At 48.1% G+C, this 25,686-nt stretch overlaps 1 protein-coding gene across 5 annotated transcripts in view; it reads right to left on the reverse strand.

Moving 5' to 3' along the window:
- PDE1C (phosphodiesterase 1C) overlaps positions 1-25,686 on the reverse strand; it is a 543,851-nt gene that overhangs the window by 440,427 nt on the left and 77,738 nt on the right. For all 5 annotated transcript variants that reach the window (XM_070059701.1, XM_002713741.5, XM_008261616.4 and 2 more), the window contains exon 2: positions 14,051-14,101. In XM_070059701.1, the coding sequence (XP_069915802.1) occupies positions 14,051-14,101 (51 nt within the window). The remainder of the gene's footprint in view (positions 1-14,050; positions 14,102-25,686) is intronic.

The raw sequence follows: 25,686 nt of genomic DNA on the forward strand, positions 1-25,686 counted from the left end.
CTGAAATACTCTCATGGGCTTTTCAGCCAGATCCGCATGCCTTTAGGGCTGATTCTGAGGGCAGAGTGCTATTTAGGACATCTGCCATTCTATGAGTCTGCTGTGTATCTCGCTTCCCATGTTGGATCATTCTCTCCCTTTTTTATTCTATCAGCTAGTATTTGCAGACACTAGTCTTATTTATGTGATCCCTTTGGCTCTTAGTCCTATCATTATGATCAATTGTGAACAGAAATTGATCAATTGTGAACAGAAATTGATCACTTGGACTAGTGAGATGGCATTGGTACATGAAACCTTGATGGGATTGAATTGGAATCCCCTGGTATGTTTCTAATTCTACCATTTGGGGCAAGTCAGCTTGAGCATGTCCCAAATTGCACATCTCTTCCCTCTCTTATTCCCACTCTTATATTTAACAGCGATCACTTTTCAGTTAAGTTTCAACACTAGTTTGATTTCATTGTAGTTAAAGAACACATTGTGTATTACTTCAATTCTTTTAAATTTCTTGAGTTGTTTTTTTCTAAGATCATGTCAGTATACGTCCTGTTGGTACTTTGGAAAAACTGCTCTGGGCCAGCGCTGTGGTGTAGGGGTAAAGCCACTGCCTGCAGTGCCGTCATCCCATATGGACACCAGTTCAAGTCCCGGCTACTCCTCTTCCAATCCAGCTCTCTGCAAGGCCTCAGAAAGCAGTAGAAGATGGCCTAAGTCCCTGGGCCCCTGCACTCACGTGGGAGAACCAGAAGAAGCTCCTGGCTCCTGGCTTTGGATCAGCGCAGCTCTGGCCATTGTGGCCAATTGGGGAGTAAACCATTTGATGGAAGACCCTCCCCCCAGCCTCTCCTTCTCTCTCTTTGTAACTGACTTTCAAATACATACATAAATCTTTCAAAAAATAAAAATAAAAAAGCATTGTATCTATGAAATACATGAAATCTTTTCTATTAATAACCAACTTTGGAAAGCAGTTGGGTAGATTCTCAGAGTGTTGAACCTAGTGTTACTACAGGACCCAGTAATTCTATTCCTAGGTTTATATCCAAGCTGAATAAAAATTTATATCCATATAAACTTGTATACATATATTCATAGTCAGATTATTTGCAATAGGCAAAATGTAGAAACAACCCAAATGCCCATTAACTGATGAAAAGAAAAGTAAAATATGGTCTATCCATACTATGGAATGTTATTCCACAATAAAAAGGAATTGTGTTCTTTTTGTTTAAAGATTTATTTGAAAGTCAGAGTTTCAGAGAAAGAGGAAGAAACGGAGATAAAGAGAGAGAGATCTTCCATCTGCTGGCTCACCTTCCAAATGGTCACGATGGCCAGGGCTGGGCCAAGTTGAAACCAGAAGCCAGGAGTTTCATCTGAGTCTCACACGTGGGTACAGGGCCCTAAGCATTTAGGTCATCTTCTGTTGCTTTCCCAGGCACATTAACAGGAAGCTGGATTGAAAGTGGAATAGCCAGGACTCGAACCAGTAAACATACAAGGTGCCAGTGCTGCAGACAAGTGGCTTAACCCACAGGACCAGCCCCAGGAATTGAATTCTTAAACATGCTGCAACATGAATGAAACTTGAATCTATTATGCTAAGTCCAAATATCCAGTCACATAGACCACATATCATATGAATCCATTTACATAAAATGGCCAGAATCAGCAAACTTTTAGAAGCATAGAGCAGAGGAATGATTTCTTAGGACTGGGGTCATGAATCTGAGAGTAGAGAGTGACTACTATTGGGCACAGAATTTCTTTCTGGAGTGACAAAAATTCCTAAAATTAGATTATGCTGATAGTTGCACATTTCCCTGAATAAACTAAAAACCATTGAAATCTATACTTAACAGGGATAAAAAAAATAGTAGGTGAAATACAGTTCAATAGATGTTTGTAAAAACAAAACAGCAGCAATTGTTCTTATATTCTTGTTATATTTTGATTGCATATCACATAAATAATGGGTCATAGCTTTTCCCTGTTTTCATTCTTTTTTATGAGTTCAATTGTCTTTTCCCTAAGGTATATCCTTTTTCTCTCAGCCAAGACATGTGTGTGGTAGATTCTCTCTGAGTTTTTTTGTCTTTTTCTCCTCATTCCTTTTTTTTTTAAGATTTATTTATTTATTCAAAAGTCAGAATCACACAGAGAGAGTAGAGGCAGAAAGAGAGAGAGGTCTTCCATCCGCTGGTTCGCTCCCCAGATGGCCACAATGGCCAGAGCTGTGCCAATCTGAAGCTGGGAGCTAGGAGCTTCTTCTGGGTCTCTCATGTGGGTGCAGGGGCCCATGGACTTGGGCCATCTTCCACTGCTTTCCCAGGCCATTGTAGAGAGCTGGATTGGAAGTGCAGCAGCCAGGTCTCAAACTGGTGCCCATGTGGGATGCCGGTGCTTCAGGCCAGGGCATTAACCCCATTGCACCACAGCACCGGCCCCTCCCCTCATTCTTACATGATATTATATCTGTGTAGAATCCCAATTTGACAGTGCTTTTTATCATAACTACACAAATATTATTTGTCTTCTGCCTTCCAAATATGCTGTTAAGAAGCCTACAGTGAGTCTGATTATTAATGCTTGGTAAATGTATCAGGATTAGATATGTCTGAATAACAGAGATGCAAAAGCCTGGTAAATTAAACAAGACAGAAGGTTGTATTTCTATATGTGGGCATTTCAGAACTAATGTGCCACAAAACTGTCAGTTACCACGCTACCAACCCTCAGTGTGACAATTTTCACTGTGGCCCAAGTTGACAGGTAAAGCTCTCGGAATCATATTTGTGTTCCAGGAAGCAGGTAGAAAGGGATAAAGAAAAAGGAAAACGGGTGTACAAATGTGTCACTGAGGTTTCCAGTTCTTTGTTTTGTTTTGTTTAACTTTGGTTGTGAGCTCATATTAAGTTGGTCTTGTTTTCCAAGAATAACTTATGACTTAGGTTGCATTTAGAAGATTTGTGCATCTGATCCTGCCATTATGAACCCAGAACTAATTTTCCTTCATTTTTTAATCAGAAAAGCCCCCTGGACCGTGAAAGTAGATTCAGTTTCTTAGGGAAGAATTCATGTAAAGAACCAGAAGACACAAACAAATTCCTTCCTTACTTCCCTGTGCATCTTGATTTCCTGATCCCTCTTCCACTGAGGTTGATAGCTTGTATTCGAATTACTTTTCACTGTGTAGCTCACCACTCCCAACTTAATGACTACAGAAAACAACCACCATTTATTTGTCCTCAGTCCTACTGCGTCTGTCTGTCTCCCTACAGTCTGATGACAGTGTTCTAAGGACAAGCCTTTGAAACAGGCAGCAGGAGGACCCTGTGTCATGTTTGACAATCTAACTTCACAAGTCACAGCGATCATTTCCACTGCACTTGCGGCCACCCAGATCGAAGGGGCGAGAATGCAGGCTTGGCCTCCCAGTGGGAGGCGCGTCAGCATCACATTGCAAGAAGAACATGTGGGATGGGAGATAGAGTTGCAAATATTTTTGGAAAACACGATCTTCCATATGTCTTAAGAGTCTGAGTGTAGGCACAAGTGTCAGATCCAACTTCCCATGATGCACAGCCCAAGGCCTTATCTCATTTCCCCATGTAGATGCTAAAACATGTGCTACCAGATTCCACGGACTTAGCAGCACCACCCTCGTGCTGCAGAGTCAGCATGTTAAATCCTTCCTTCATTCCTGCACCAGTGAGGAACCCTTTCTTTACTTCCTTTATGCATTTGAATTTTTTTAAATATTTTACTCAGTTTATAAAACTCATAGATAGATCTTCATGGGAAGATTCTCAGGCTTTTCTAATCTCTCTTTAGCTAGAACCAAAAATTGCATCTTTTGGTCAAAGGAGTGTCCATTGAGAGGACAGAGGAAGACGTACATGGAGCCCAAAAGCCAAGCCATGTCATCCTTACCCTTCCTGGGGTCACACGACACTCAGTTTGAATAAGATTTTTTAATTATGTAAACTAATACAAAAATAGAGAGCGGTAAATATTTGTCATGATCTCCATGAGGTATCACAATTTCCATCCAGGGAGAAGAAACTGATCTGTACTTGGGCAAAAAATCAGTTGAAAGGAATAGAAGGTGAGGTACTGGGAACAAGGCAATAGAGGGATGGTTTCAGATGCTCTGTAGAGGAAACTTGAGAAGTGCCTTAATTCCTGAAAGGGAGGTGGAGACAAAGGACAAAGGCAGGAGGAGGTGAGGCGAGATCAAGGGGTGGCTTCCAGGGTCTGCATGGGCAAAGCGGTCTTTCAAAAAAGCATTGGTAGGGACAGGCACTGCAGCACGGTGGGTTAAGCCACCATTTGGGACACCTGCATCTCATATTGGAGTGCTGGTTCGAGACCCCGCTGCTCCGCTTCTGATCCAGTCCCCTGCTAATGTGCCTGGAAAGTAGCAGGCAATGGTTCAAATCCTTGAGTTCCTATCACCCACATGGGAAGCCCAGACAAAGATCCTGACTCCTGGCTTCAGCCTGGCCTGGTCCCAACCATTATAGCAATTTCAGAAGTGAACCAACGGATGGAAGCTCGCTTGCTCGCTCGCTCTGTGTGTGTGTGTGTGTGTGTGTGTGTGTTTAGTGGAAATATGGCTTAAGAGACTATTTAGAACAGGATCGTGAATTTAAGCTATCCGTTTGCAAGTGCAGTGAATACTGTGGTCTCTCCCTTCATCTTTAATCAAGTTCTGCTTTGACCAAGAGCCTTTGGTTTGCTGAAGAAGAGAAAAGAGAGACCTCTGAGGCATCTGAGTCTATGTCAGAGCAGATATGAAGACAGCCAGAAGCATATAGAGAGGAACAATCAACAGAGGTGGAAGTGAGGGCCGGGAGAACCAACTCTGCAGGTACTCACAGAAATATCAGGGAATGCTCTGAATTTCCACAGGGTACACAGTAGTGAGCTGAGCCTAATGACCCACATCTCAGAAGACTGAAAGCTGCTGACATCTGGATTACCTACCATGCCCAAGCTCCTAGAATCTACTGACAGTATTAACAGTAGTTTGCTAACCAATGGCCAATACACTGGAGACCAGGAGATACACAATCATCCCTCCATATTCATGGGTTCCACACCCTATACATTTAAACAACCATGGCTTGAAAATACTTTTTCTAAAGTGTCCATATTGAACATTTACATACTTTTTTCTTGTCATTTTCCCCCTAAACAATACAGGATAAAAACTATTTACATAGCATTCACATTGCACTGTATATTACAAGCAGTCTACTGATAATTTAAAGAACATAGGTGGACTGCATAGATTATGTGGAAATATGACACCATTGTATAGAAGTAACTTAAGCATCGTGTTTTTGCTATTAGGGGATAACTTTCAAAAACCCAATAAAACACTTTCTGAAAGTGAAAAACAAATTGAGCCTTAGTGCCCACACACACCCAGCACACACACATATATACTCCAGTTCATCGCTAACCATAACCACCAACTCTGTCCACTGTTGGAAGGGTTCCTGCAGAGAGTTCATTGCCTGATAAAAAGGATGTCATAGAGGAGATTCGCGTTTAGCTGGGGTGATGAGCCTTGGACTGAATCACTTATAAAATCTACTCTAACTTGAAAATGTTCAAATCCAAGGCTGTGGGTAACATGTATCTGTTGACTGAACCAAGCAGATTTGCTTAGCTGATAATGGTGGTAGTTGAGTCAGGGGAGATAGAGCAGTGGAGCCCCCTGCTGGGTAAGTAGATGAATCTTGGGTGACCACAAACTGTGGAGTAACTCTCCGTGGTTCTGGAACACAAATGCATTAATAACAAAAAGCAGAGTTCCAGGATGACCCAGGCATACATATACATATAGGTCTACGTAAAAAGCTGGTGTGTCAGCTAAGCATCTTCACTATAGCTTTCCTGGGCCAAGACTAGGTGAGAGGTGACTTTAGAAAAGGAAACGAGGGGGGCCCTGCTGTGGCATCACAGGGGAAGCCATCCCCCACAATGCCAGCATCCCAAATGGGTGCCAGTCCATATCCCAGCTGCTCCACTGCCCATCCAGCTCCCTGCTAATGTACCTCGGACAAGCAGCAGAATATGACCCAAGTGCCACCCATGTGGGAGACCCAGAAGAAGCTCTTGGATTCTGGCTTTGGCCTGGCCCAGCACTGCCCATTGAGGCCAAACAGGAGTAAACCAGAAGATGGAAATTCTCTTTCTTTAGCCTCTCCCTCTCTCTCTGACTTCCAAATAAATAAATAAATCTTTAAAAAAAAATAAGAAAAGGGAAAACGAGGAGTAGATTCAAAAGATGAGACAGCAGTGCCAGTTCCAAAGTCTGGGTGGAGAATATTTAGACCATCTTCCCCTAATCGCTCCAGCCCCTGAGCTCCTCCACTAAATAAAATGATGGTAATAAAAGCATCCTACTATTTATGAGGACAATTGACATTCGCTCTGTCTTATACATATGAATGTGATTTCATACATAAACAAAACCAAGACCCCGCGCTGCCCTGCACCCCGCCCTCCGCCTCCAGCTCCACCAGCACACAGCCCTTTCAAGTCCAGCAGGGCCTCAGAGTCACCAACAGAATGCACTATGGCACACGTTGCTGGCACCCACTCCCAGAGTTCTGATTCCATTCTAGGAGGGGAGCTGAGAACTAGCAGCCCTGAAACATTCCCTGGGACCCCACTTGGAGGACTACTGAACACGACTGTGGCCACCAAGCCGTTCAGATACTGAAGTTCCAGAGCTGCTGTTGTTACAGACAAGTCGCTGCTGGGGAAGTGGGAAAGTGATGCTCTCTTCTCGAGTGCTGATGAGGTAGGAACCGGAGTACTACCCAGGATCTGAAGGGTTTAGAAATGCTTACAGTTGTACAAAAGCAATCATGAGATCTCCAAATTCCTATTATTTAAAAGTTCTTTAAAAGCTCTACTAATGTACAATTGTGCCTCCCTCTGCACAGTCTCTACCAATACCTGGGCCGGACCCTCCTTAACAAAAGCTCTGTCCATTGCACTGAACCCGGAAGCCAAGATGCACAGAAAATCTGGGCTGCTTCTGCCACACTGTGGCCATGTCTGAGTACTACACTGGCTTTTATTGCCTTACTGTGGGATTGCCTACTTTTTAAGATTAGAAGTTAGGGGGCGGCACTGTGGCTCAGCAGGTAAAACTGCCGCCATACCATATGGGCGCTGGTTCTAGTCCTGGCTGCTCCACTTCTGCTTCAGCTCGCTGCTATGGCCTGGGAAAGCAGCAGAAGATGGTCCCAAGTCCTTGGGGCCCTGCACCCATATGGGAGATCCAGAAGAAGCTCCTGGATCCTGGTTTCGGATCAGCCCAGCTCTGGCCATTGTAGTCATTTGGGGAGTGATCCAGCAGATGGAAGACTTTTCTCTCTTCCTCTCTCTCTGCCTCTGCCTTTCAAATAAATAAATAAATCTTAAAAAAAAAAAAAAAAGATTAGAAGTTGCCTTCTGTACGTGTGACCCCTACTCCCACATACAAGCCTGAACTAACATTGTCTTCTCCAAAAGGACTGCACGGAGTCCAGCCCTCCCCCTGACTGGCTGAGCGAGCCCTGCTCCCACTCCCCCAGCTCCTTTTACGAAGCCCTAGCAGTTTTCTCCATACGCTGTGGGGAGCTGTTCACGTCCCTCACCCTCTTTTTTTTTTTTTAAGATTTGATTTATTTATTTGAAAGGCAGAGTGACAAGGAGAGAGAAAGAGAAAGAGAGAGATCTTCCATTTGCTGATTCACTCCCCAGATGGCTGCAATGGCTGGTGCTGGATCAGGCCAACCACAGGGACCGGGAACTCCATCTGGGTCTCCTGCATGGGTGCCAGAGGCCCAAGCATTTGGACTGTCTTACAGTGCTTTCCCAGGCGTGTTAGCAGGGAGCTGGATTGGAAGCAGAACAACCATGACTGGAACCAGCATTCCAATATGGGATGCAGGCATCACAGGCCAAGGCTTAACCCACTGTGTCACAAGGCTACCTCAGTAGCTGTTCTTCTCTGTCCCCCTGATTAGACTGTGAATGCTTTCAAGACAAACCTACTCATCTATGTATCTCCAGTGCCTAGCACAGAAAAGTCCTCTACAATATGTGGGGTAAGAGGGAGGAAGGGAAGGAGAGAGGGAAGAACAGAGGGAGGGAGGGAAGGAGAGAAAGAGGGAAGGGAGGGAAGGAGGGAGGAGGGAGGAAGGAAAGCAGGTAGGTGACTCTAGATAAAAATATGGGGGTACTTCAAAAAGTTCTCAGAGAAGCAGGCATTTGCAGCTGTGGCCAAGAAATTTCTTGGGATGCCCGCATCCCGTATGGGAGTGCCTGGGCTGAGTCTCAGCTCTGCTCCCCACTCCAGCCTCCTGCTAATTCACACCCTACAAGGCAGGAGGTGATGGCTCAGGTACTTGGGTCTTTGCCACCCATGTGGGAGACCTGGGTTGAGTTCCTGGCTCCAAGCCTGGCCCAGTCCCCAGACGTCGTGAACATCTGAGGAGTAAATCAGAGGGTAGATATCTCTGTCTCTCTGCCTTTCAAACACAGACAATAAGTAAATTTAATTTTTAAAAGTTAATGGAATCAAAAGAAGCTTTTTGATGCAAAAAATTTTAAAACATGCATAATTTTTTTCATAAAATGCATTTGCATGAATGTTTTGAAAGCCCCTCTTACACACACTCACAATGGCCCACACTTTAAGCATGGTTTTGGGCAGGCACTCGCTTCATATAGTTTATCCCAGATTATCAGCACCAATGCCCACATCAGCTGCTCCAGCCCCAGCCAGCACTGAAGGCTGGGCCTCCGGGACCCTGGTCCCCACATCTGCCATGACCAACATCTGTTCTGATTGGTCAGTGACCGTGTCACACGGTTGTACACTCACCCCTGCATGTGCCCATCCACAACTCAAGAAGTTTTAGAATTGTCTCAAAATTTGGGGAGAAAAAGGGCTTCAAGGGGTAAAGCTACCTGTCCAAGCTCACAGAGAATTCAAAACTAGTGGACACAGAACCCAAACCCAGGACTGACCCAAAGCCTCCGAACATCACGTCTTCTGAGGACTCTCCCATTAGCCTGTGGGACCTGGGGTGGGGGCTGTTCTGGAGGGGAGGGGATTGGGGAGTGGGTGCAGCCAGTGGACAGTCACTAAAGCTCGTGATGGTAGACTGAGAAAGAGCAACGGGACCACTTCAGGACAGGAACTCTTACTCATCTTCATCCACCAAATGTCTGTTCCTGCACCAGGCACGGTCTCCTCGCAGCTCAACCACACGGGGTCCTGGGCCTGCAAGAATGACTGTCTAATGAGACTGACAGACAGACACCTGGATCAGGCATTTAGCCTAGTGGTTAAGACGTCCACAGCCCATGCTGGAATTCCTGGGTTCTGTCCCTGGCTGCAGCTCCTGACCCCACATTCCTACTCATGCAGCTCATGGAAGGCAGCAGGGGTCGGGTCCCTGCCACTTACATGGGAGACCTGCACTGCACTCCTGGCTGTGGCGCCATCCCATCCACAGCTGCTGCAGGCATCTGGGGAGTGAGCCAGTATGTGGGAGTGCACTCCCCACCCAACCTCATATAAATAAAAAATAATTTAAAAATTGTTTTTAAGTAGCCTCCAGGGAGGAGGCTTCTCAGGCCTGGCCTGAAAGGAAAATGCCCTGCCAGCATCCCAGATGCGTGGACTACAAAGAGCCTGTTCCCCCGCCAGCTGCTCCATCCTGCAAGGCCCAGTGACGTCAGCAGCCCCAGTCTCCAGGGGTTTCTGAAGCTGCTCGTCTGGCTGGGGCCTAGATCTGGGCTGAGGAGGGAGCTCTTTGCAGCACGGAACTGGTTCCTAGAGGCCATCTCCAGCTCCAGCAGGGGGGCGAGTGTGCAAACCCTTCAAAGCCTACCCCAGAACCAGGTCCAGCTCCCTAGACAACCTCAAAGACCCTCAGGGCTTGACCTCGGGCTGCCTCTCCAGTGAGTTTCCCCAGACTCAAAGGCTCTTTATGTCCACCTGTTCCCTCTGCAAAGGAGCTGTCCCCCATCCCTCCCCCCACCCCGCCCCAGGTAACTCCACGCACCCTTCCACACTCAGTCCGAGCACCCCCTCCTCAGGGACACTGAATTTGTCCTACGCAGCAGCCCCATCCTAAGTCCCCAGTGCACGCTGGCCTCTCCAACGGCCATCACCATTTTGTGGGCCAATACTCCTGCCTCCTGCCATCAAACCTTACACTCCTTGATGAAAGGGGTCTTGTTATGATCAGAATTTGTGCCCTTAGCCTATAGACCAGCAACTACTGGATGAAGGAATGAGTCAATGAATGAAAAATGAAACAGCCGCTCCACCCCCCCCCCACCCCTTCCTGTTTACATACTGAGAGGATACTTGCAGATGTCAGCGAGAAGCAAACCAAAAGGTCAGTTTTTCCCCACTTTCTCCATAGTAAAATTGTCCACGAGGTCCACTCTCCCAAGGGGATTTGCCTTTCCCGTCTTCAAGTTTGTCTCTTATTTTAAAGAATGTCGTCCACAGTGAGCTGGTGGGAGAGGGGGTTTGGGGAAGGTCTTCCCAGCCAAGGGACCCAGACGTCTTGGAGGTCACTCCATTGTAGATCGACACAGCCTGCTCCCTGCCGATGCCGCAGCACCTGTACTACCCAGCAGCAGACCCCAAGCCCCCAGGTCACAGACACGGCCAGCGCCAGGCCCTAGACGAGGAAAGCAGCTCGCCCTGCCCGCTGCAGGCAGAGACCACTCACACAACTCCAGCCCCAGGACAGCTGCCCGCACACAGCTGCCAGTCTCATGCCATCTGGTAGTGCCCTGGGCCACACAGTACCTTACAGCCAAAGTCGCCCTTCATTCCTCACTTGCCTAGATGCTGCCGTTCTCCAGGGCTTTGAGGGGAAAACATTGTCCATGTCCTGTGAGTCCCACCCAAGGCTCCCTCCTCCTCCTGTCCCACCCCTACCCCAGGACATGGACTGCCTGTAGCTCTGTGTGCCTGGGCTGTTGGGCAGATGCTCCGGCCAAAGTCAGGCTGATCAGAAGCAGAAGCCAAGGCGGGAAACCACGGGGCAGGGCCTGTGGTAGGACCCAGAGTCCCACAGAAACCGCGCCACCGTGCTACCATGTCCTTCACCACAGCCAGCCTTTCCCTCGCCTCCCGGAGTGCATGCCTGATGACCCTGCCCCTGCGGGATGCAGCGTGCCTGATCCCAGCACACACAAGGGCTTTAAACTGCAATAGTCATCCATGCTATGGTCGACCACACAAGCCCTTGCCCTCTACCCAAATGAACACTTCATTCACTGGGTGCTTCCACCACGGCAGCGTGAGATGAGTGTCCACCAGAGGGCGTGGCACAAAGCAATGCACAGTCTTATCTAAAAGCCACCTCATTGTCCCTTCCCTCCTATTTGCTACAAAATGTGTAGTCACCGACACCCTGTGACTTTTTTTCCAAGACATCGTACAGGTTTTTTTCCTTTCTTTTTACATACTTTTTCAGAATGAGCTCAGCCCAATGGGCTTGCCACGAATTACATTTTTCCTGTGTAGGAATTTCCACCCTGTGCCCTCACTCAGCTTCATCACAGTGACACAGCACCCCTGAAACAGCCACAGTGCAGAGGGTGTGGACACCGTGCATGAGAGAAGGCCCCTCCTCGGCTGCGAAGGGACTCCCGTTCCGGTTTCCTAGTCGCGGACCGTGTCCCCTTCCTACACCTCGTGACAAGGGTGGGGAGCGCCTGTGGGGGTGCAGCCTGCACTGCGCACACGGCGTGGCCAGGTGACGCTCCACCTTGTCAATTTGCCTGACGGCTGCTCGAGAGGTGAAGGAATAAAGGGAATAAAAGCAGGTTCGTCATCAGGGAGCTGTGGGCTGGAACACTTATTTTGGAAATAATGATTCCAGGTAGGAGGGCAATGAAAAATCGGGCCCATGAGAAGCGAGTGCTTTTATTACATGACTTCTAAATGGTGAGTGCTTCATGCTCTTCCATTACCATACAAGATTGCAGTTCTATAAAAATCATTTCCAGGAAGTAAATCTAAAGGTTTTAAGACTCCCAAAAAACACCCAGGAAGACAGAGTTTAGAAGAAGCTTATAGATAGGGAAATTAACTATACTTTCAGTTTTACATGTTAAAATTGGCTAAGAGATAGAACTTTGGTGCAGTGGTTAAAATATTGTTTGAGATGTCTACATCCCATATCAGAGTCCTTGGGTTTAAATCCTGGCTCCACTTCTTTTTTTTAAGATGTATTTATTTATGTAAAAAGTGAGAGTTAGAGGGGGGGAGTGAAACAGAGAGAGAGCAATCTTCCCTCTGTTGGATCACTCCCCAGATGGCCGCAAAAACCAGTGCTTGGTTAGGCCAAAGCCAGGAGCCAGGAGATTTGCAAATATCATCAAGCCTGCAGGACACCCTCAAGTCTGCCCAGGCTCCCAAATATGTCACCACACTGGGCTAAAGCCAGGGAGCCAGATGCTAAAAAAAAAAAAAAAAAAAAACACCAGGCCGGCGCCACGGCTCACTAGGCTAATCCTCTGCCTTGCGGCGCCAGCACACCAGGTTCTAGTCCCGGTCAGGGCGCCGGATTCTGTCCCGGTTGCCCCACTTCCAGGCCAGCTCTCTGCTGTGGCCAGGGAGTGCAGTGGAGGATGGCCCAGGTGCTTGGGCCCTACACTCCATGGGAGACCAGGATAAGTACCTGGCTCCTGCCATCAGATCAGCGCGGTGTGCCGGCCGCAGCGCCGGCCACAGCAGCCATTGGAGGGTGAACCAATGGCAAAAGGAAGACCTTTCTCTCTGTCTCTCTCTCTCTCACGGTCCACTCTGCCTGTCAAAAAAAAAAAAAAGATTTATTTATTTGAATAACAGAGATACAAAGAGAGAGGAGAGAGAAAGAGGGGGGGGGAAGGGAAAGGGAAAGGGAGAGGGAGAAGGGGAGGGGGGGAGAAAGAGGGGAGAGAGAGGGGGAGAGAGAGAGGAAGAGAGAGCGAGAGAGAGGTCTTCCATCCACTGGTTCACTCCCCAAATAGCCGCAATGGCCAATCCAAATCCAGGAGCCAGGCACTTCATGCAAATCTCCTGCATGGGTGCAGGGACCCAAGCACTTGGGTGATCCTCCTCTGCCCTCCCAGGCACATCAGCGGGGGCCAGATCAGAAGCGGAACAGCCAGGACTTGAACCAGTGCCACAGTGCCAGCCCCTATGAGATGCTTTTATGTATGTATGGACATCAACAGCTACAAGCCCTTCACGCTCTCTCTCTCACTTTATCTTTTTTTTTTTTTTTTTTTTTTTGGACAGGCAGAGTTAGACAGTAAGAGAGAGAGAGAGAGAGAGGTCTTCCTTTTTCCGTTGGTTCACCCCCCACGTGGCCACTACGGCCGGCACTGCGCCAATCCGAAGCCAGGAGCCAGGTGCTTCCTCCTGGTCTCCCATGCAGGTGCAGGGCCCAAGCCCTTGGGCCATCCTCCACTGCACTCCCAGGCCACAGAAGAAAGCCAGACTGGAAGAGGAGCAACTGGGACAGAACCAGCGCCCCAAGCGGGACTAGAACCCGGGGTGCCAGCGCCACAGGCAGAGGATTAGCCTAGTGAGCCGCGGCACAGGCCCACTTTATCTTCTTAAAAGGCCACAGCAGTGCACTCGGAGGCTATTCCCACAGCAAACACCACCACTCCCAAGCTCTAATGTGACAGGGATCACCGAGGGATTTGCTAAAAGGCAGACTGATTAAGTAGGTCTGGGTGGGGGTCCTGAGGCTCCAGATTTCTAGAAGCCCTTGGATGATGTCAGTTCTGCTGCTGCTGGAAGGACCAGACTTTGATTGGTAAAGTGCAAGAGCAAGTTAGGAAACCACAGTCCCAAGAATTGGAAAGGCAAGAGCTAGGAGTAGGAGCTCTGTGAAGGGCCCCAATGGAAAAGGACACAGTTGAAGACACCTCAAGCATCAGGGCTTTATCCTCCTGACGGGACCACAGAGCAGAACCACACGGAGGAAAAAGGCTCTGGATTACTTACGGGAGAAGCGCGCAAGGGGTCTGGCATTCTTGTCTCCGGCTTCATTTGCAACTGGGAAAAGAGAAAGAAACACAGAGGATAGTTAGGAAGGAGGCAAGCGTGTCTGCCGGCTATGCCCGGCCCACAGCAGATCCTCTGGAGGCTTTGCCAGCAATCTATATTTGAAAGTCTTTATACGTGAATAAAAACAAGTTTAGTCCCTCTCTCTCTGGATTCCCAACACTGCTCTCCACGCCCAGATGAGGCCAAATGTCTCGATCATTTTGATAGCACTTATGAGCAGAGATGGAGAGGTCCTTACTGACATCTAGCTCCATGCCGGAGGAGCACCCGGATTGCAACCCACGTACTTAGAGGCGCAGCCACATTCCGAGCAAGTGGCCGTCCCTCCCTCCAAGCCTCTCCTCACCGAGCTGTCCTCCAGCACAGACGCACCTGAGAACCAGGAGCGAGCCTGGTTCTCCCGGGTCCAAAAGGGCAAAGCCACACCAAGGGGTTCAGAAAATAAGGATAAAGCTGGGGTTTTGTTGTTGCTGATGTCATTAAGAAAGATGTTAAATCCAGACATTACCAGACAAGGGAATTCATAAAGAGTGACCAGGAAAACTGTCCAGAGAACAGCTGCGAAAACCTCGTGCCCAAGCTCCCAGCAGGGCTGGGAGGAATTATCCCTGACAACTCGTCATTCTGCAGAAGCAGTCATAGTTAACTTGCCCTGTCATTTATGAACTCCTCTTTGGGGATGGGGGACGGGGCAGGAAGAGATCAGTCATTAAGTAGAAACACAAGTTTCACTCTCTTCAAATATCACTTTTCACTCTCAGGAAGAAAAAGTGCTGGTTGTTTTGTGTATACAGAGTAGATCTACTTGAATGAACACCCAGACCAAGCAACAGGAAAAACCTGTTCATTTTAGCTCAGGAAAAAAAGCACTGACTGCAGGGGTAGAATAAAGGACGTGATAATGAAATCATTAACGGACGAGGAGTGGTAATCCGAGGACAAAAGAGTAACTGCCTCCTAACTCGCTACATCATTTTGCAAACAATCCAAGGAGACCAAAAAAGTTCCTTTCCCCTTCCCCAGATTTTTAAATTCACTGCACCTGAACTATTTTTAAATTAATCATCTCATTGCAGGCTCTTTGTATTTCTGGCATTCGATTGCCCCTTTGTGTCCCCACCCTATTATAAATATGACACTGCATGACAATGACCAGCAGGGGGAGGTGACATTGCATCCAGCTTCCACCATGTCTTACCCCACAGCCTTTCAAAAAAGAAAAAGAAACCAAAAAATTCCTAAGCTCTGTACCCAATAAACTGTAAAAGGAAAGGGTCTTAATAAAGGGTCCAGGACTTGTTAAGGCAATGGGTATTTTCTGGCTGTATATAAATAATTCACATTCACAGACCTGCCTCCCAGCACGGCTACAACTAAAACACTTCAGAACAGCCTGCTCTGCCACTAGCAGTCTTTAGCCACAGTTCCAAATCCTTACATGGATATCATCAAAGCTAAGCATGAGATGCCTAGGTTTTTATAAGAAGTTAGGAGGCTGGCACTGTGGCATAGTGGGTAAAGCCACTGCCTGCAATGCCAGCATCCCATATGGGCGCCGGTTGAGTTCCAGCTGCTCCACTTCTGATCCAGCTCTCTGCTGTGGCCTGGGAAAGCAGAAGATGATGGCCTAAGTCCTTGGGCCCCTGCACCGACGTGGAAGACCCGGAGGAAGCTTCTGGCTCTTGGCTTCAGATCAGTGCAGCTCTGGGCATTGCAGCCATTTGGGGAGTAAACGAGCAGATGGAAGACCTCTCTCTCCCTCTCTCTCTGCCTCTCCTTGTCTCTCTGTATAACTCTGACTTCCAAATAAATAAATAAATCTTAAAAAAAAAAAAAGAAGTTGGGGGGCCAGCGCTGTGGCGCAGTAGGTTAATCCACCACCTGTGGCACCAGCATCCCATATGGGCGCTGGTTCTGGTCCCAGCTGCTCCTCATCCAATCCAGCTCTCTGTTATGGCCTGAGAAAGCAGTAGAAGATGGCCCAAGTCCTTGGGCCCCTGCACCCACGTGGGAGACCTGGAAGAAGCTCCTGGCTCCTGGCTCCTGGCTCCTGGCTTCGGATCAGCACAGCTCTGGCTGTTACGGCCATTTGGGGAGTGAACTAATGGAAGGAAGACCTTTGTCTCTCTCTCTCCCTCACTGTCTGTAACTCTACCTCTCAAATAAATAACCAAAATCTTTAAAAAATTTTTCTAAAATTTAAAAAAAAAAGAAGTTGGAAAATCTCAAGAGTTTTCTATAATCAATGCTGTCCTAAACGAAAAACAGAGTAAGAAAGGAGGAAAAGCACATGGGGACAAGGAAGAAGGATGAGCCCCAGCTGGTGCCGACGTGAGTTTCTCCGGTCCTCGAATTCAATTTCTTTCCTCCTTAGACACCGTGCATCTCAGAAAAAATAGAGCAATTTTTTTCCCAAAACATCTCTTGTGCAGAAATTGGCTTCTTCTAAAGCAGGATTGCAGGGCTGAGAACACCGGGAATCACCCCAGTGCTCATCTGGAAGATTGCTCCCCCAGGGTCTCACTGCACATGCAGCCAAGGCTGCTGCATCCTCTTGCGGCCAGGGACTCCCTGCCCACCACCCTATCCAAGGTCAGGAATTGCTAATCCAGATCTGAGTTACACCACCAGAGGCAGGAATCAAGATCTAGGCCAGCAGGCCACCAAGTTAGCCCTCTAGGCACTATCAGTGTTATCTTCCTACACACAGACCCCTCAGACCCCTGGCCACACTCCCCTGCTGAGAGGTCTCCAGGATCCACAAGACACAATCAGCTCAACTGGCCTGGAACCAAAAACCCAGCCCCAACGCACTTTTGTTTTTTTTTTTTTTTTTTTACAGGCAGAGTGGATAGTGAGAGAGACAGAGAGAAAGACAGAGAGAAAGGTCTTCCTTCTTCTATTGGTTCACCCTCCAATGGCCGCCACAGCTGGTGCGCTGCAGCTGGTGCACTGTGCTGATCCGAAGGCAGGAGCCAGGTACTTATCCTGGTCTCCCATGGGGTGCAGGGCCCAAGGACTTGGGCCATCCTCCACTGCACTCCCGGGCCACAGCAGAGAGCTGGCCTGGAAGAGGGGCAACCGGGAAAGAATCTGGCGCCCCGACCGGGACTAGAACCCAGTGTGCTGGCACTACTAGATGGAGGATTAGCCTGTTGAGCCGTGGCGCCGGCCCCAACTCACTCTTCCACTATACTTTCCAGAGGATTTTACAGGGCTCAGCCACATGCACTAAACTGGCGATCCCCAAGCACACCCTCTACACAGCCTCCCCTCTTGCTGTGACCTTTCTCTGGGACACCTCTTCCCATGGCTCCACTTGGCCAACTCCTACTCATGCTTTAAGATCAGGAAGAGCCCTTCACTCAGAAAACACTACTTGACTCCCACCACACCTTCTCCATCCCATCAAGCTCGGCACACCTGCCTCCCCTTACAGGCCCACAATTCTCAAGCTTCAGCAGGCATCAGGAGTGCCAGGAAGCTTTGTTAGAATACATTTGCTTGTTCAGGGGGTCTGGAGTGATACAGTGGCTGCAGGGATGCAGTGGGCTCAGGACCACACTTTTGAGAACAGCTGCTCTACACTCTAAGTTCCCTTCCAAGGCAGGGAACCCAACTGTTCATTTTCCTATTTGCATCTGTTTAAACAGTGGCTGCCATGCAGAACACACTTGGTCAGTACTTTTATTATTTCATTTTATTTTTAAGATTTGTTTATTTGAAAGGAAGATTTATAGAGAGGCAGAGAAAGAGAGCGAGGTCTTCCATCCGCTGGGTCATTCCCCAGGTGACCAAAACGGCTGGAGCTGTGCTGATCCGAAGCCAGGAGCCAGGAGTTTATTCCAGGTCTCTCACAAGGGTGTAGGAGCACAAGCACTTGGGCCATCTTCTACTGCTTTCCCAGGCCATCAGCAGAGAGCTGGATGGGGAGTAGAGCAGCCAGGACTCAAACCGGTGCCCATATGGGATGCCGGCCACCAAAGCTTTACCCGCTATGCCACAGTGCCAACCCAGTCAATACTTTTAGAACTGGGGTAGACAGGACAGAGACAAATGGCTTCATGGATCCAAGGTCTCAAACCGGCACTCAGATGACTCCAGAAAGCTGCCAGTGTGCTTTGTTGGATCCCACAATGCTTTCTCATGTTTTTAAACACTTACTTCTCTTCATCTAAGAAGATTTCAAGCATAAACCCACATACATATCAGTATTTTCTTTTGAATAACTGGGATGACTGGAACACAAGGCCTCAACCCATCAAACAGCAATGGATCAGCCCTGCGATGCCCCCAGTGGATGGTTCTGCCTCCTGCGTGTCCAGGACACAGCTGCTCCCCGACTGGAGCTGCACTTTCTGCACTCCTGGCATGTTGCAGAGGGAAAATGCAAACAGGATTTCTTAGAGGGCTTGAAGAATGAAACTAGAGCTCAACAGAGACTAGCACAATAAAAAGTAGCTGCAGCCAGGCTGGCTAAGCCCTCTGTCCCCAGTCTCCAAACAGCCTAAACACACTTGACGGTCCACTGGCACACTGCTGGCCACTCAGACACACTCGGGCCGCCGGACCAACTGAGGAGGCTTTGTGTGCTGCTATATCCCTGGCATTCTAAAAAAGCAGGCAACAAGCTTTAGTCATAAAGTAGATGTTCCCTTTATCAGGTTCAAGGAGAGCTCGTGTTAGATGAGATCTTATAAAAATGATTATGTAAGTTTATGGAAAGTTATCCATCCATGCCATACTGCTATGCAAAACAAACAGGGTCCAGATCAGTATGTGTAATGGATTCTATTGATATTGAGATGCACGTCCAGGCTACATGTGGATATAGGCAGAGAGACCAGGGAGGGGTGTTTGAAGACACACACACACACATAATTATTTCTTCTGTGTGATCTCATTTGGGAAGATCTGTAAACTTTTTCTTATTTTTCTCCATAAACTTAACAGTTTATAATGAACATGTGCCATGTTTAGAATCAGGAGAAGTATTTTTATTAAGAGGATGAGGCGGGGGCAGCACTGTGGCGTAGTAGGTTAAGCCTCTGCCTGCAGCACCAGCATCCCATATGGGCACCAGTTCAAGTCCTGGCTGCTCCTCTTCCAACCCAGCTCTCTCCTAATGACCTGGGAAAGCAGTAGAAGATGGCCTAAGTGCTTGGGCCCCTGCACCCTCATGGGAGACCCAGAAGAAGCTCCTGGCTCCTGGCTCTGGATTGGCCCAGCTCTAGCCATTGTGGCCATTTAGGTAGTGAACCAGTGACTGGAAGACCTCTCCCTATCTCTCCCTTTCTCTGTTTGTAACTCTGCCTCTCATATAAGTAAATCTTTAAAAAATAAGAAAAATAATAAAAGCATGGAAAACAGTAGGCTGTTGTTCTTTCTCAAATATATATACATATATGTATATATATAGATGCTATAGTGTTGTGGATATATGTATACATATAATCTGTTTTAGACTCAAGTGTGAGAGCAGAATTCAATCACAGAATCCAAGGCACCTGCTATCTTTAGTCCAGGTGGACTCCTTGTAAGACTTGAAAAATGCATCGCTCCCTCCCCTCTCCAGGGGGTTCCGCACTCTCCATCTCAGTGATTTGCAACCTTAGCCACACTAGTCACCAGGGAACCTCACAACATCCCGAAGCCTAGGCTACAACCAGACCAAATGTGGCCTCTGGAGGTGGGAGCCCAGCATCAGGATTTTTTCAGTTCCCAAGTGATTCCTCTGAACACCCAAGAGTGGGAAGCACTAACATGACAGCTGCATGAATCTTCATCAAGGCAACATCCAGGGAGTAGGGGGTAGCGCAGATGCCTTAAAAAAGTAATCACCCCTTTTCAGTTCTTGTCAGGTCACTATTGTTTTGTCATTAAAATCCTCAACAGAGGCACCCTTCTCCTTTAGGAAAAATTCACCTGCTCACACCTGCAGGGATTGTGATGGAGATGGGCTAGCAGATAACTCTTCACATGGAGAATGTTCTTTATAAAAGGGTTGGCCCCAAGTGGCCTCTACCATCCCCATATGTGTACTGAGTCTGCATCAAACTAGACTCGGTGAAGGTTGCAACCACAGATGCGTGTACACAGCCTTGACATACAAGCAAGTGAGGGAGGTTACATATGTTTCTCGGTGCAGCTTTATCCAAGAGTGATTCGCCAGGGAACTGACAGAACAGCGATGATGCTTCAGGCTCTGCAGTCCCATACCAGGTCCAGTGAGTCAGAATCCCTGCAAGTGGGATGGGATTCCAGCTTTTAAACAATGCCTCAGAAGCCATTAGGGAACACTAATGCCTGAGAAGAAGCATCCTAACCAAAGTGCCTCCCTGGTGTGTTTGCTGTGTGCTTTCCCTCCCAAAAATATCCAGAAACAAATCTCAAAGTAAGGATGGTTCATGAAGAGCAGTGGGACGGAGGGAGGTGAAATGGGAAGTCAACTCGGAGCACGGAGCACTTGACCCCCGGGCATCTAAGGAGGCTCCCATGTCCCAGCTGAGCTGTGTACAATGCAGGCCATCAGAAAGAACAGGAGAGAGTGAAGGGAGAGGTAGGTAGGATGGGTCAAGCAGTTGCAGTGGTGGCCTGAGCAGGTGCATACTGTTTTGTAACCAAAACTAGCACCAAAAACACTGCCACCCTTGTTTTGGAAGCCCTAGCACCTGGGTGAGCATAAACGCAGCTGGGGAGCTGGGTGCCAGGGCCAACAGAGTGGCAAGCCCAGGGAAGAGCCTGGCTCCCTGGGAGGAAATGTGCCCAGCACACTGGCTTGTTACAGCTTTGCCACAAGCTCTGCGTCAGGTTCAGGGGCCCCTGCCAGGTGAGCTGCTTTGGAAACTGAGACACAAAGAATCCCCAGAGAAGAGTTTTGGAATGAGGTTCAAGGCCCTTTCCCCAGTTACTGTCGAAAATGAAGCTTGGAATGGCTCACAGGTATCTGACCTCAGCTCACCTTGCCTTCAGTTTGTAAAGACCCAAGCAACAAGAAAAACACGATGGAAATACTGGGGAAAAAGATCTTGATCCAAGTTCACCATTAATTAGCTTTCCTTAGATGTTCCCTCTAAGTATGTCTTCCATGGCCAACTCTTGAGACCACATCTTCCTACTAATCCCTTCCTTTGTTCCCCACCTTCTTCCCCAACTTTATTCTTCCTCCCTACAGCACTCACTACCTCTTCCAATGCCCTATATTTTAGTTGTGGGATTTGTTGCCTGTCCCCATCCAATACAGTGTAAGCCCCACATAAGCATGGATTCTCTGCCGGTGGAACCATTGCCAAATCCCAGTGCCCAAATACCTGGCATACAATGTTCATTGATTGAATCAACAACTAATCTACCAATTTGCCACATACAGTGCAATAGGGGCCAGGAATACTGGGAGGAAAACTAGGAAGGGTCAAAGACATTTCTCTCCCTGAGCACTCAAATGTGCTCTCAAGGTCCATTCAGTTCTTCAAAATCTGAATAAACTGCAGATAGCAAATAAATCTGAAAACACCCAGTTGTGGTCCCTGCCTTCACACTCAGTAAGACTGCCTCTCCCATTTAAGCTAGAGAAGTTCAGAAATACTGGGTTGGGGCAAGCATTTAGCTCCTAGTTGCTAAGACACCGCTTGGGACACCCGCATCCCACATCAGAGAGCCTGGGTCTCAGTCCTGGCTGTTTTCTGATTCCAGTTTCCCTACTACTGTGCACCCTGGGAGAGAGTAGGTGATAGTCCAGGTACTTGGGTCCCCACCACCCATGTGAGAGACCTGGATTGAGTTCTGGGCTCTTGGCTTCAGCTTGGCACAACCCAGGCTCTTATTGTCTTTTGGATGAGACCAGCAGATGAGAGATTTCTGAGTCTTTCTGCTTTTCAAATAAAATGAAAATACGGGGGCTGGCGCCATGGCTCACTTAGTTAATCCTCCGCCTGCAGCACCGGCATCTCATATGGGCACCATTCTAGTTCCAGCTGCTCCTCTTTCAATCCAGCTCTCTGCTGTGACCTGGGAAAGCAGTAGAGGATGGCCCAAGTGCTTGGGCCCCTGCATCCACATTAGAGACTGGGAAGAAGCACCTGGATCCTGGCTTCGGATTGGCACAGCTCCAGCCATTGTGGCCATTTGGGGAATGAACCAATGGATGGAAGACCTTTCTCTCTGTCTCCTTCTCATTGTCTGTAACTCTACCTCTCAAATAAATAAAATCTTTAAAAAAAAAGTAAAAAGAAAATATGTATTTCTAAAAAGAGATAATGGGTAATCTTTTGGAGACCACAAAGTTATGGGGAAGAACCTACATCAAACCCTAGGTATCTGGCTCCGAAGTCAATGTCTTTTCCACTCGGCCTCTTTGCCTTCCTCGAACGGAAGACAGGTAGGAACCATGCTTCAGAAAATTCTGCATTCATAGAAGAGCTAGACTCACTCCACTACACCTCTCACCCCAGTGAGAGGCAGGCACCAGCCTGCAAAGCATGGAGGTAGCCACCTGCCTGGCACCTGGTACTTGGCATAAGCCCAGGAGATTGTCAGTAGAGACAGGCTCATATGTGAGGTTAGCAGGGGAGACAGAATTCACAGCAACAGGATCCGGAAGAGGGAGAAGCTAGTTCAGGGGGAGGAGTTTCATTGTCATATTCACTCAAAAGCTCCAGCTACTGGGGGTCTCCTTAACTGTAGTAAGCCTTACCCAGGTCGGAAATAGTAAAAGGAGAATAGAAACAAAAATCAAAGACTGCATGGCTTGTCTAAGATCAACCCAAGCAAAATAACTAGTCAGCAATGCCATCCACAGGGCAGGCGTTTGGTGTAACAGCTGAGATGCCTATGCTCCGTTTCAGAGTTCTTAGGTTCAATCCTCGTTCCAGCTCCTGACTCCAGCTGCTGGCTATTGTGAACCCTGGTAGGTAGCAGGTGATGGCTCAAGTACTTGGGTTCCTGCCACCCAAGAGGGATACACAGATTGAGTACTTGGCTGCTAGTTTCCGGCCAAACCTCAGCTATTGCAGGCATTTGGAAAGCAAACAAGCAGATGGATGGGTATGTGTGCGCATGCGCACGCACGTGTGTGTGTGTGTGTGTGCACATGCATGAATACATGTACCTTGTAGATAATTAAGAGAAAAAGAAATGTCACCCATCTCTTCCAGCTCATGTCCAGCATTCTCAGAGAAGGCAATGAGCCCCACCTCTTTAACCCCACGTAGTGATTTGTCAAGGGTAAAACTGCAGGTTTGGCTTCCTTTACCTCCATTTGGAACAGTAAAGATTGATGCTTGACAATCCTGGAATCTGTTTCAAGCACAAAAATGTGTAACTCTGATTAGTGATGTCTGAATCAAGTCTGTGTTGAGAAGGCTTCTGTGCCAAGCCTGGGCTTGACAAGATACGGCAGACCCATTACCAAAGCCTGCACACTTGGGGTAGGGGAGGGCTTGGGGGTGAGAGGTGGGGGAGTGGAATGGGTCAATGGGAGAATTCCAGCCAGGCTGGATGCAGTATGCAAGAAGGTGGTGTGCCTGGTGCTGTGGCGCAGCAGGTTAAAGCCCAGCCTCCAATGCCTGCATCCCATGTGGGCGTAGGTTCATCCCGGCTGCTCCACTTCCAATCCAGCTCCCAGCAGCTAATGAGCCTGGGAGAGCATCAGAGGATGGCCCAAGTCCTTGGGCCTCTGAACCCATGTGGGAGACCTGGTGGAAGCTCCTGGCTCCTAGCTTCAGATTGGCTTAGCTCCAGCCATTGTGGGCATTTGCCGAGTGAACCAGTGGATAGAAGCTCTCTCGATCGCTCGCTCGCTCTCTTTCTGTAGCTCCTTCAAATAAATCTTTAAAAAATAAAGAAGTTGGTCACAGAATGCATAATTTACACACATAATTGAGTTAGCTGAACACATAATACATTGGAGTTGCTTGAAATGAGAGGTGCTGTGTAATACAACAACACGCAGGCTAAGCACTACTCATTTGTCACCTAATTTTACCTTCAGAGACCCTCTGAGGTTATTACTACTATCTTTCTATTTTTCAGCTATAGAAAGAGTGAGAACTAGGCAAACCACCCAAGAAGAAACAAATAGTCCATGGCAGATGTGGACATTGAGTCCAGTACTATCCTATTCTAAACCCGTGGGCTTCCCATCCAACTGCTAACTTCCAAGTATTACTCCTGTTAGTTGAGCCTCATGGCTATGAAATACAGGCCTGGCAGAAGAATCCATGGCCTCCCCTCCACCTAGCCTTGAATTAGAAGCAGCAAGCATGCAGAGCAAAGCCCTAGGAGCTCCTGATTCTGACGGGGACAGAACTCAGCAAGGCAGCTGGAATCTGTGTCCCTGAGCCATAAGAGGCAGCACCACTGAGCCTGTTCCTTCCTGGCTTCTTTATTCAGAAAGGCTCAGCACTGCCTCACTACACCTTCCGGGCCAACACCTTGCGGGCCAATTTGGCTGTCAAATCAACTCTGAATCAGGTTCTTGCATAAAAGCAAAGAAAAACAATCTATAGTGCTGATTGATCAGGGCTGATCATTTGAGAATGGCAGGGATGGAGTACCTCCCAAGCCCTTGCCTCCTACAGGAAGACACACCCTCAGAGAGAGCAAGGCTTGCCAGCCGGAGGGCAGGACGGCGCACCTGCTGTCTCAGCACAGGGTGCGAGGAAACACAGAGCAAATTCAAAGAAGCCATTGGCAGCCTGAGAAGCCAGCTTAGAAAGCATTGTATCTTTTGCCATTTTTTTTCCCTCTCACTGGGAGGAACTTGGGACTATAAGGAAAGACTTGTATGATCTATTTCTTTCTTCCCTGGTTCTGACTTTATACACTTGCTTACTTCTCTGTCTTTTCCCTTATTCCACAAATTATGGCTTATTTATGCTTTGCATAAAGCATCAATTCTTTATGGAAGAAAGTGAGACACTGAGAAAAAGTAAAATTTACCTATTTCAATCCCATTACCCAACTCTTCTTTCTAAACTGCCAGGTTTGGGGTTGACTCTCCCTGGTTCTCTGCCACTCAGATCCAACAATCAGCTACTCGGCTGAGTCCCCACTGAGCACCCCCGTGCCATCTGTGCTAATACAAGGTCGGAAGTCACTTCATCCTCCAGTAGAGTCCAGCTGAGACCCAGAGTCCTGGCAGGGAGCTTCCTGGTGCACATCCGTCCAGTGGTGGCCCTCTGGCTTTAGCAAGAGGAAGTCACCTGTGGAAGTCACCTGGCTGAGCCATCAGGCACTGACCCCAGGGAACCTCAGGCCTCCCTAGGGAAGCATGGCACCACTACAGGAGATGAACTATGTTAGGACTTGCTAGGCTGTTGGGACACCGGTTAACTCCATGCCTGGGAAAACTGGGAGCAAGCAAGATGCCCCTGAGGCTAACACTGTGGTATTTCATTGTCTGAGATGCTGCCGCCTTGACTCCTACTTGCCAGGGCCATGGGCTGATAAGACCATACAGTGTACCTTGCTGCCTGGGACTACCAAGGCACCTTTTGCTCATCCAGGCCCACTTTACCACAGTGGATGTGGGTCTCTGAGAATACACGACCCTTTCCCAGGCAAAGAGAATAAAT

The sequence above is a fragment of the Oryctolagus cuniculus genome, chromosome 16, assembly GCF_964237555.1.
Source record: "Oryctolagus cuniculus chromosome 16, mOryCun1.1, whole genome shotgun sequence".
Lineage (NCBI taxonomy): Eukaryota > Metazoa > Chordata > Mammalia > Lagomorpha > Leporidae > Oryctolagus > Oryctolagus cuniculus.